The sequence below is a fragment of the Perna viridis genome, chromosome 8 (genome assembly GCF_037379345.1).
Source record: "Perna viridis isolate PV_CMFRI_1.1 ecotype Kerala chromosome 8, ASM3737934v1, whole genome shotgun sequence".
NCBI classification, from domain to species: Eukaryota; Metazoa; Mollusca; class Bivalvia; order Mytilida; family Mytilidae; genus Perna; species Perna viridis.
In genome coordinates, this window is record NC_142452.1 from 32394661 (window position 1) to 32407082 (window position 12422).

Genomic DNA, 12422 nt, shown 5'->3' on the forward strand with positions numbered 1-12422 from the left:
GTTTAATAAATAGAAATAAATAGTAGTAAATCATTTTATTTGGCCTAAGCAAGATGATAAGGGAACATTTCAAAATTTGACTTAAATTGTTAAAAATGTTTTTAGTGGGCCATGGTCCATGACAATAAAAATGTACATGCATTCAATTACCCTGGCATTTTACTCCAAGATGGTTGTAAATATTGAAATATTGAAAAAAATTGAATATTGAATAACAATCATATAATCCTAACAATTATATTGAATATATAAAAAAATATTGCAAGTCTTTCTTTTTAAAAACCTTTCATAAAAGAATCATAAAAATCATATCAACATTTAACTCTTTCTTTCAATCCAATTCAATTCAAACACCCATTTTCCCCTTTATAAGCCCATTATTTTCAAAAGAGTTGGGCAAAAACTTTCAAAAACTATAGGACCCTCAAGCAGATATACGGAGGCTGTAAAATGTGTATGGATTACTCAGGTTTCAGTTTTATGAGGGTTCGCTTTAGACAAGCAGGTATTACTCTATTAGAAATTTATTTAAAAAGAATTCCCTGAATGAACTTTTGGCCAAGACTTACATGTAAGATGATGACTGAGAAAACATGATATTAAAAATTCAGGCAAGCAATGCAATCCCTAAAGCACATAACAAAACAAAATCAACTCATGGTCTAAATATTTCATCCTGAATACTCTTTAATACAAAATAAAACATTAACATTGGTCCCATACATTTGTATAATTAATGTACATACGATGATATACACAAACTACCATTAGTTCCACCAAATCCAAATGAATTAGTTAAAGCTATTCTTCTGCTGGTCCCTGATGGCCAGGGAACAGACTGATGAGCAATATAGTTCAAAAATGGACATGTATCAGGTTCATACAAGTTCAAAGTTGGAGGAAGTAATCCTGTATAGCAAGACATTACAGTAAACAGAGCTTCTAAACTACCAGCAGCCCCTAACAAATGTCCAGTTGCTCCCTTTGTTGAAGACACCATTAATCTTTTAGAGCTCTTTCCAACACATTCTTGAATGGCATTGCTTTCTGCCAAATCACCAAGAGGAGTTGATGTTGCATGAGCATTTACATATTCCACTTCACTTGCATCTACTCCAGCATTTTGAAGGGCAGATTTCATGCATCGGTAAGCCCCATCCCCAATATCACTTGGGGCAGTTATATGATGTCCATCCCCTGACAACCCGTAACCAAGAATTTCAGCATAAATATTGGCATCTCTATTTAATGCATGGGAAAGTTCTTCCAATATTAAAACAGCAGCTCCTTCAGACATAACAAATCCATCACGCTGCTTATCAAATGGCCTAGATGCTTGTTTAGGGTTGCTATTGAAGTTGGTACTAAGAGCTCTCATCTTAGCAAACCCACCTACTGATAATGGATTTGGACTCTCCTCTGTACCCCCAGCAACCATTACATCAGCATCTCCATATTGGATAAATCTAGCAGCATCTCCAATGGCATGTAAACCAGTTGTACATGCTGTAGATACTGCATGGTTAGGACCCTGAAATGTAAACAAATAGAAAATTTGTACCTATTATATATAACTACATCATATTTTGAGTAAAACGCTGGTACAATTTATACTTATACTGTTTTTTTGTGATGGTTTTTAATTGCTTGGTGCTTTTCTTTATGTTTTAAATAATCTAGTGGGAAAACATTTAAAAACAATTATTCTGAGAGTATTGCAAGACAATACAATTTCCCTAATGGCAGAAAAATCTGTTGAGGAGAATAGAATGCAAACTTTATGCATAATTTGGTAACTAAATAAAGAGCTGTGCCACGAGTGCATGATATGCCCGTCAGCTGAACATGAACAGAAAAAAGACCTCCTTTTTCATGAAAAAGGCAAAAAGTGAAAATGTGAAACATGAATTTTATAGAAAACAAAAGGGTGCCTGTGACCATGGATGCAAAGAGTATCTCAAACTTAGGGCCAAAAAATGAAAAAACCATGTGCACCCCGATTTTTCATGAAAAAGTGCCAAAAATCAAAAACATGAAATCTAAATTTTATAGAAAAACAAAAGGGAGCCTATGGCCATGCATACAAAGAATATCTCAAAGTTCTCTGGCATTTGCTGAAAGTGATTTCCAGTTAGAGCATTGAAACGGAAAAACCATCCTACTTTTTTAAAGTGCCAAAAAACGAAAATATGAAATTGAAACTTCATGGAAAATGAAAGGGAGCCTATGACAATGAATACATAAAAATAAATACAAAAAGATTAGAAGGCCCAATGTACTTGCTTTTTCTATGTCCATTCAACCATAACAAGACAGTCACGAGATATGCATAATTTTAAGGCAAAAATAATATGTGTGTTTCCTATTACATCTTTAAAATAATAGGGTAGGTTTGGATTATTTTTTATTTTACTATTTTTTTTTTTACATCCAGTCAGTGGGAAAAGCATTCTGACTTTTACAGCGCTTACTGAAAAATGACAAAAAACACTTTAAATTACACTAATACTACTTTATATAGATGACGTATTATCTTTAAACAATCCTAACTTCGGGGATTTGACACATCGCATCTACCCAAAAGGACTTGAGATAAAGGATACTACAGACTCTGTGAAGTCAGCCTCGTATCTTGACCTACACTTAGAAATCGATGGTAAAGGAATACTATTGACCAAACTTTACGACAAACGTGATGACTTTTCATTCAGAATTGTCAACTTTCCTTTCATCTGTGGCAACATCCCTTTGGCACCTGCGTATGGAGTGTTCATATCACAACTCATACGTTATGCCAGAGCTTGCCAAAACTACGCAAACTTTTTGTATTGCGCTAGAACTCTAACAAATAGGCTTTTGGAAAAGGATTATAATGCTACAAGATTGAAGTCATCACTACAGAAGTTTCATGGTCATCATCATGAACTCGTGGATCGTTATGGTGTATCCATCTGCCCCATGAAAACTGATGTATTCAACGGGTCATAGTTTGCCATTCCTCGTTTGTCTACACCGGACTTGACTTTTTATGAGCGACTCGGCGGGTGTTTCTAGGAAAGCAGAGGACACTTACCCTACTGGTGCACCTGGTCCATGCTCCCAGTTTTTAGTGGAGTTGCTCATTTGCTTTTATTACTTTGTATGTATGATTTTAGTTACTTTATGTTCTTTGTTGTGTATGTCTGTTTTCCATGTCTGGTCTTTGTCCCTGGATTACATTCTTTTGATTACCGCTATAACCTTGGTTCCCTTGATTACTCTTTTAGTTGAAAAAAATGAGTAAGTAGGGTTTAATAGGAAACACAAGATTTTTTTAATTTATATTATGAATTCAGATCTTCATAAAAAAGAATAACTATAGATTCATTGCAAAAATCTATTTTAACAAGAGGCTCCCAGGAGCCTGAATCGCTCACCTGGTTGAAGTTCGTCTTTCAAAGGCAATAAATTTAACAAGCAGTTGTCCAACAATTTTGACTCGTGTTTCTTTCCATCTATTGTAGTTTTCAAGATATTGCCTGAAAACCATAAAAATTCATTTTTCAAGGGCAATAACTCTTACAAGGAGTCACCTGACAAACTTGATCCCTGAAGACTTCTGAAGGCCTTATAATAAGGGTAATTTCAACTATAGAAATAATTCTGCTAAACCTAACGGTTTTGGAGATAAAAAATAATGTGAAAAACTAGTCTGACCCCTATGTTCTATTTTTAGTAATGGCAGCATGTTTTTCAACGGATCAAAAATCCCCACATCAGTTCTATGCAGGATACTCCAAGAAACATTCATACCAAGTTTGGTTCCAATTGGTCAAGTAGTGTCAGAGGAGAAGAGTTTTGAACAATTATTAACGACAACGGATGACGACCACAACAGACGCCAAGTGATGGCAATAGGTCACATGGCCTTTGGCCAGGTGAGCTAAAAAAGCTTGTTTACCTTCAAACCAAAGTTGACACTGACATTTCCAGCAGCCATGTTGACAAGAATCTTTGGCATGAAATAAGGGCTAATTCCTCTGTATCCTTTCTCTGCCAGTCTCTCGTTTGTTTGGTAGATTTCTTTCATGCCAGCCATGCCCATACCAATAGCAACACCTGTTATAATATTTTTTTATAATTACTAGCTGGTGAAAACCTTTAACCATACATGTAACATGTAAATAACAGATAGAAAAAATAGAATTATTGGTTTCTGCAGGCTCACAGGATTCCGTTTTAAAATTTGGCTCTAAACAGTTACATTTAAATCCTAAGCTGGATTATGCCTATTTCCCTTGCAAGCATATTTTTACATATGGACATTAACAAATAATAAATAAAGTTTCATCAAAATGTATATGGGTATTAATTGGTTTAAGAAATGCTGAAAAACTTGGATGGAGAAGGATCCATACGTAATTAAAATTTTATTTTACTATATTATACAGCAGCAAGAATTACAAAAAAAAAAACAAACCTAAAAAACTAAGGTGCCCTGAAAATCACTTCACTTTAAAATTTCTCCCTTAAACCTCAGAATGTATGCTCAAGAATGAGAGAACAAAGTTAAATCACAATTTCTGGTATAAAAATTTGTGCTCATTTAATGGATCGAACTCGTGACCTCAAGTCCCTGTGAACTAAATAAGGAGGAATTGTAACCCTTTAACTTTACTAACCAATAAGTTCTAAAGATATTGCTATTTCATGCCAACCAAATCAAAACTACACCTGTGTCTGACCTTAATGAGAGGAACCTGTTGCTTGCAATGCATAAACTTGCAAAATTTGTAAGTATGATTAGCTCCCTTAGCAAGTATCTTCATGCATATCTTTTATATGGTGCTCTAAGTTCCTAAAACTTTCCTGGAAATCCCATCAACAGTTTACAGGCTTCAGAACATATAAATTCCATGTTAAACACTGAATTTTAATTAACTCTCTTCGCAAGCATTTGGTACTAATAGCATCAACATATGATCTCTAACCTTTCAGAAAAATTTATTTAACCTCAATTTATGCCAAGTTTTACTTAGAAGAACATGTTGTATTAAAACATTAGTACTGTCTTCTATCATTGAAACTACAAAATGTACAATGTACAGGGTGTCCTTACTATAAAGTTTCATCAAAATCCAACTAGTAGTTAATCATAAATTTGAAGTTTTCCCTAAAAATGCAAGCGACCAACAGTAATCGTCTCTCTTGTCGCACATCTTTATATGATTAACATAAGATGCCATCCAATACCTTTGTATAACATTTCATCAAAATCAATTAAATGGTTAAGCATGAGTTGCTCTATCAGGTACATGGTCAGATGTTATACAGACAGACAGACGGACATTGTAATTCTTCTAAATAACTACCTTCCTAAATTTCTACCTGTTCTGATTCTATCTTTTTCTTCAAAAGGCTTCCAATTAGCATCAGTTAAAGCCTGACTGGCAGCTGCAAGAGCATACATGCTACCCTCTGACATAGCTCTCTGTTTGGAAGGTTCAACAAAGTTGTCGATATTAAGTTCTCCTGAGTTGTGCCCCTTTGGTATAAGTCCAGCCACTCTACATGGAATACCTGCATAACCTAAAAAAGAAACAAAGGTTATACATAGGTAATTTTTTTCACTAGAAACCTTAATCTGTATTTGATACATGTACAGTACCTAACAAGAATGAAAACAACAGTGTAATATTTTATCATCAATGGAGTGACATCTTGACTTCAAATAAGGGGGATCTAACTTAACAAAAAGAGGCAGAAACAGAAGTATGATTAAAACAGTGGTCTTATTAAAATCATCAGAAATGCTTCAAATATGGGGAATCTAACTTAACAAAAAGAGGCAGAACCATAATTATGATTAAAACAGTGGTCTTATTAAAATTATCAGAAATGCCATGCAGGTCTGGCATCGATTTCACAAAAAGTTGTAAGTGTGAAATTGGTCGTAAATTATGACATCACAATGCTATTTTAGGTTGTAACATCATTACTTACGATCAATTTCACATTTACTACTTTCTGTGAAATCGACGTCTGGACTTAGAATCACTGAAAAATAAAATCTAGGATGAAAATGTTTGCTTTGAAATGTAATCTACATTTACAGGAAAATTTTGTTACCCTTCATCTTATCTAAAATCAGTAAATAATGGCCAAACTAATTGTGAAGTAAAAATTAACCATCCTAAAATGATTTGCTGCTTAAAACCAATCAGAATTACTTTTCTGTCTATTATCCCCCCACCATTAACTCACAATTACAAGTATATGTATCCATTTGTCTGTGTCACTATTAAGACAGCAACATCCTTTTTCATTTTTATAGATCTTATATATGTAAAATCAAATTTGATACACAATAAAATTGGCTTTATAATAAAATACTGTAAAGATACATGTACTTCAGGTAAAACTTGTGTAAATCAATTACTAGGTTGTGTTAGGCCATCAAATAAAAATTTCTAGATTCTCATCCAATATTTTTCAAAATTAACCCTAAAAAAGTTTATTACTGGTATACCTGTATTGGGAAACTGTCCTTCAGTATAGGGATACTTTATACCTCTATAGCAGGACAATTTGTAATGAGATTTATTCAAAAATCCACAAATAGCTTTCATAATACTCTAAGTCATTTTTGCACAACTTTATCATACATGTAGTAAAAAGGATATTTTCATCATGATGTCCAGTTTCTTTGGAATCTAACAAAGAGTAAAACCTATTGTTTGACTGATCTTGTGACAACAGGATTATGTGATAACAATAGTAAACTCTTGAAAGAAATATTCATAAGTGAAAACCAAGATACAGAATGTGTGAGCATTATAAATATTTAGGAATTAGTAAAAAATAATGGAAAATTTAATGAAGCATGAAAACAACTGTTTTAGAATAGCATAAGAAGCCTGAAACAACTGATTTAGAACAGCATAAAGGCTTTTTATAAACTTTACAGAGCCCTAAAATTTTCTAAGTCTAATATAAAGGCATTTTTTACATATATATGACAACTGTATAGAAACAATCCCCCTTTATGGTTGTGAGAATTAGGGTGTTATTAATATCACCCCTAAGAGAAAGTTGTCTTGTCTGCTTGACATGTATTTAAAGAAAGTGAGTTTGAAAAATTTAATCTCAATTTTTGTGAATATATATTGGGTGTTTCCAAAACATGAACTACATGTTATATTAGCCCAAAAGAAAATAATAGCCTTGTTTCCTGCTACCAGCATGACAAAACATAAGGTAAGTAGATAAGTAGGTAAATTATTTTATTTTCCAAAAAATTTTACATTGAAATAACGGGGAAACAACCTAGACTTTTACAATGCTTGAGCCAATATGGCCATAAAATTTTAGGGTAGGCAAAAAAAATTAGGATAAGTAGGGTAGCAGGAAACAGACACAATATTTTTTTTTGGCCTTAGAATCCTTTCAGAATGAGGACCATATCTATTATACAACGTATTAGTATACAGACTTGCTTAAACAGGTTTTCTTGTTTTGGCGCAATTTCCCTAAAAACTTGCACACAATGCCAATAAATGTCAAAATGGTAAGGTAAACAATGTACATACTTCTAACTTAAGATTTTATTTGTCATGGAGAATTATTTGCCTAAAATTCCTCTAGGTAATCACAAAATATCCCCACCTTCTTCAGAGTAACAATGTCTTTTAAGCATTGAGACTAGGCATCACTAAGGTAGACGTAGAATCCATTCAAAAATGTTTTACTACCCCTAAACAAATTACTTCTTAATTCTCTGTACACAGATCCATACTTCCTGTCCAGGTATATTAAATTATCTGATGACAATTTTGTTAATTACAACTTTTTGCCTGACAGACCTGCTGCTGGTCAGCTGGTGTTCAGATCATAAACCTCATCATCAGCCCATGATTTACAACCCACAATAAAACCTTGGCATTTATCAGTGTATACATGCTGTAAGTTGTACTGAAGAACCAATTCTCAATACAAGCAAGAAAACATTCAAAGACACAAAAGCACATGTAAAGAGTGTATTATCAATGTAATAGAGGATGAACTCCACTTAATGTTAGAGTGTCCATTATACATTGTACCAACTGAATTCAGTCCTTACCTACATATGTATATATGAAAAATTCATCTCTTGAAAAAACGTATCTCCAATGAACATTTATTTATTTGGCTTAAGACCAATGATAACATAAACTTTGTTAAATTTATATATATATATTAAGACCATGTTTAATATTAAAATAAAAGCCAATAACCAGAAATGAGTCAATTTGAAACAAATTGAACAAACAGTGCAATTTCTCTCATTGTGAATTTGAGTTATCACTTTAATCATCATATATGTATAGATTATAATTAATTGATTAATCAACTGGCTTCTGTTTGACAGGTTGTAGTGCACTCTTTTAGGAAAAAATGGTTGTTTTGCTGTTTTCGTTAAAAAGAAAGAAAATATCCTGACTCTCATGTATACCTACAAGATTCATAAATGTTTTGACAAAACTTTTACTTCAATGACAGAAATTTTGGCTTCTAATCCTGAGTAATAAAATCCCAGATGTTGTTGTTTTTAGCCCAAAAGTATATAATTGATTTGATTTAATTTCTTGTCATCATTTAAAAATGGAAATTCAATAGAGTAACAAAGGTGGTCCTAAGCTATGTTATGAAGGTTTTATCTACACAAGACATGCCTTACGCAAGACCAAACAGTGGTGGAAATGTACTCTTAGGTCCAGCCAGAGGCAGTTTGTCAACAGATCTTCAGAATGACAACCCTGCACTAGGGCAGCCACACAACCATACACCAGATGAAGCCTCCATCAGCCTCACTAAACTCAGACACAACATGAAAGAAAAAGCCCAGTCTTCACACAATGCACCAAGCCAGATTTTTGCAGAGTCAGTGTCCAACTGTTCAGATGCCATCAAAGCCATGCTGCCAGTTGAGGATAACTGCAGAGATCCATCAGACATTATAGACCTCAACTACCAACGCCTGCACCCCTAGGGGAACTTACCATCCCAGAGGAGCTTACAACAACATTAGAACAGAACCCGCAACCTTTCCTTCTGTACGATAATGGACCAGAAGCTAACAACAGAGTTATTGCGTTTGCAACAGAAGAAAACCTCAGACTGCAGATGCTGATACATTCTTCATGGATGGAACCTTTGACACAGCACCACCACAATTTAAGCAGATATTCACCATCAGAATAGCCTTCAGCACCACACATATTACTACAGTGTACCGTTTTTTCAAAAGAAATCTAGAGTTGGTAACCAAGAACTTTTCCAGGCCATCTTAAGACAAGTGCGATGAACTTGGTCTTACCCTCAATGTAACCAGAGTTGTCTCTGACTTCGAGGATGGGTTGCTTCGTGCTATCAATGCTGTATTTGGTCGTCATATTGAACATCAAGGTTGTTTTTACTATCTGACCCAGGCTACCTGGCGCAAGATCCAGAAACTGACTTGCAACACACTACATGGAAAATCAAGACTTCAGACTTTTCTGCAACATGCTAGATGGCTTAGCATTTTTACCAATTGCCGACCTACCAGAGGGTATAGCCTACATAAGATCTGTCATCCCTGAAGAGCCAGCAGAGACTGTAGAATTGGTTGACAACTTTGAGACTACTTATGTAACTGGTACATACAGACCTGTTCAACACAATGGGGTACAAAGACTGACGATGCCTCGTGTACCACCAATGTTTCCGCCATCCATATGGAGAGTACATTCAGCCACCATGGACAGTGATCCCAGAACAAACAATGTGTGCGAGGGGCGGAACAATAAGTTTTTTACCTTAGTTGGCAGTGCACATCCTAGTGTATGGACCTGCATTCAGTGGTTCCAACGTGAACACACTACAATCACAACAATCATACAACAAGATGCCATTGGAACCTGACCAACAAATAGAGTCAACCAGAAGCAAGCTCTTTTACAGAAACGTTTACAGAATCTGTGCAGTGATCGTATCAGTGGTAGAAAGACAGAGGGACAAATCTTACTTGGTGTCACCTTAAACATCAGACTCAGCAGAAATGTGTCAGTGCCATCCAATTTGGACATTTCTGTTTAGTGCTTTTCAATTTTGACATTTCTGCACATAGATCTTTATTGTGTTTTTCAATTAAGACATTTCAATTTAGTGCTTTACAATTTGGACATCTTGGTATAGTGCTTTAAATATAAGATTCTATAATATTGTGCTTAAAGTTTAACTCAGACATTAATAGTGACTTTAAATAGTGCATATTTATATGAAAAAAATAGTTGCTTATATGTTTTAATACTTGACATTGTTTTACAAATGTAAATTGTTATAACAAATGTAATAAGTAAATGTTGAAACATCTTTACAGTATTGCTTCATCTATCTCTAATTTATCATAATTATTTCTGGGTTTCAAACACTTAAACAGTACCGAGAGTAAAACTTATATGCCCCTATAGGCGGGAGCATAAAAAAAATCACAAATAAAAACATGTATTGTGACTTTTTATTCTACACCTACATGCACATACACATTGAGCAGAAATATAAGTCTTGCCTTCTTGTAGGGGCCACAATGCAAGGTCAGAAATTATAATAAATATGAAATGTGACTTTTTCTGTATATTGTGACTTTTTGTCCTAGGGAAAGACCGAAAATATAAATTGTGACTTTTTGTCCTGTGACTTTCTGTCCATTTACCTATCCAGGCCACGAACATGTAATGGATGATAAAATGAACATGAAATGATGATGAAATGAAAAATGGGATGGGACACAAGGACAACAGGGTCAACAAACTTCGATTGCCACTGGAAATAGGGAGAGGTGGGAAGGGTCGGGCAATTTAGCCTCCTGTGGTGGAGTGCAAAAGTTCCTACTCGGACAGAATACCACAGCAGTGTTCTTTAACATGCAAAGAACGTGGCATCCTTCCTGACATTTGTAAAGCTACTAAAGGTTTGGTACATTGTAAATTATACTCCTCTATTCCACAGTGCACACATTTTTTACTCAGCTCACTGGATAATTGGCATTTATAGGTATCTATTTTAGGTGTCAGCCAAACCAAACAGATACATTTGTAATAATAATCAAGCAAACCACAGACCTGTATATTAAATATTTAATATACAAGTCTATGAGCAAACCCATATATCAATTGCACCTGGTTGACTTGACTTCAAGTTTTTTCGGGAGCATTTAAAGTTTCACTTTCCTCATATCAAATCTGTCTGTGTATTATATATGTAAATTATTTGTTGTATTAAATATGCTTATTTGTCCTGTTCACTGTATATGTGTTATATTGTCTTCCGCTGGTTACAGTATGTACATTCATGTTACTGTCTGAGTGTATTAATAAAACTTTGAAACTTTAAATTAGAATATTACCAAAGCTCACATACTGTAGTTTGATTACATAAATGAACACCGAACATGTGGTTTTGTGCTTTAAATATTTTAACAACAATCTATAGATATATCCATTTGGGGATAAAGACAATCACCCAGTAGTAGGCAGTACATGTATCTAAAGTCAGACTAAATTGAGGGTTTGTTCCAAAACTGAAAATACATGCCTAATGTAGAGTTGAGCAATAGAATGTCAATAATTAACCTTCATCTTGAAGACTACTCAAGCCACAAATACCAGCTATCAAATTGTTCCACACATGCTCATATCCAACTCCAAGGCATGAGACAACACCTATTCCAGTTACAACAACTCGGCGTCTCTCAGATCTTACAGTGTCATGCCTTTGCCTGTTAAAGTGCTTTATCAATTCAGGTGGCCTCCTTAAATTTTTAGCAATATTCATTGTTGTTATCTTGATATCGCTTCATTGAAAAATAAAATTATTGGTGTGGGAACTAATGGGACGGGGACTGAAGCAGCAGACCTTTTAAGTAGAAGGCCGGTTAAATCGACCCAAGAAAATGTCGACCCAAAGGCAGGTGACGTTTTATAGTATACAAGGACTTAACCCAGGTCAATAATAGTGTGTACTTTCAAACGGCGACCCCACTATTTTAACTACTAACTATCCTTTCCTACGCTATCCTAATTTCTCTGTATTCCAGCGTCTCCAGTCTCTAAACTAACACGCTTTGATCAAGTTGCCACCATGATGCTGATTTTTTATACTGATAAGCTTACGGATAGACATGTAATTAATGTATATTATAATTCTCCGCAGCTGGCTTACGCAACGCTTTTGGGACAAGACTATATACTGACCAGTAGATTAATATAGTTAAAGTCTCTCCAAAATTAAGTTCTATCATCGTTAACTTTATAGCCCCGTGCAGGTCCGGGTGTCAAAAGAATAGGCCTGCAGCAGCGCTAAGCTTATCGTAAAAGGCGACTAAATAGTGCTCAGAAACCTAGCCGGGGGCAAGGTGCTCTGCC

General features: G+C 34.7%; 1 protein-coding gene across 1 annotated transcript; it reads right to left on the minus strand.

The window, feature by feature from the left end:
- Nucleotides 1–655: 655 nt before the first annotated feature.
- LOC148610268 (3-oxoacyl-[acyl-carrier-protein] synthase, mitochondrial-like) lies at nucleotides 656–11905 on the minus strand. The gene is made up of 4 exons (XM_088542576.1): nucleotides 11631–11905; nucleotides 5368–5568; nucleotides 3941–4098; nucleotides 656–1531 (listed from the first exon to the last, which is right to left on the minus strand). The coding sequence occupies exons 1-4, from the start codon at nucleotides 11830–11832 to the stop codon at nucleotides 734–736; spliced, it is 1359 nt and encodes a 452-aa protein (XP_088398702.1). The 5' UTR covers nucleotides 11833–11905; the 3' UTR covers nucleotides 656–733.
- Nucleotides 11906–12422: the final 517 nt, after the last annotated feature.

What these genes read in the sequence shown, in the direction of transcription:
- LOC148610268 (XM_088542576.1), bottom strand. Translation starts at nt 11,832, where the DNA reads ATGAATATTGCTAAAAATTTAAGGAGGCCACCTGAATTGATAAAGCAC. An exon ending in GAGTAGTCTTCAAGATGAAG is followed by an intron (nt 5,569 to 11,630) that starts GTTAATTATTGA and finishes TTTCTTTTTTAG; the next exon opens with GTTATGCAGGTATTCCATGT. An exon ending in AAAAGATAGAATCAGAACAG is followed by an intron (nt 4,099 to 5,367) that starts GTAGAAATTTAG and finishes ATATTATAACAG; the next exon opens with GTGTTGCTATTGGTATGGGC.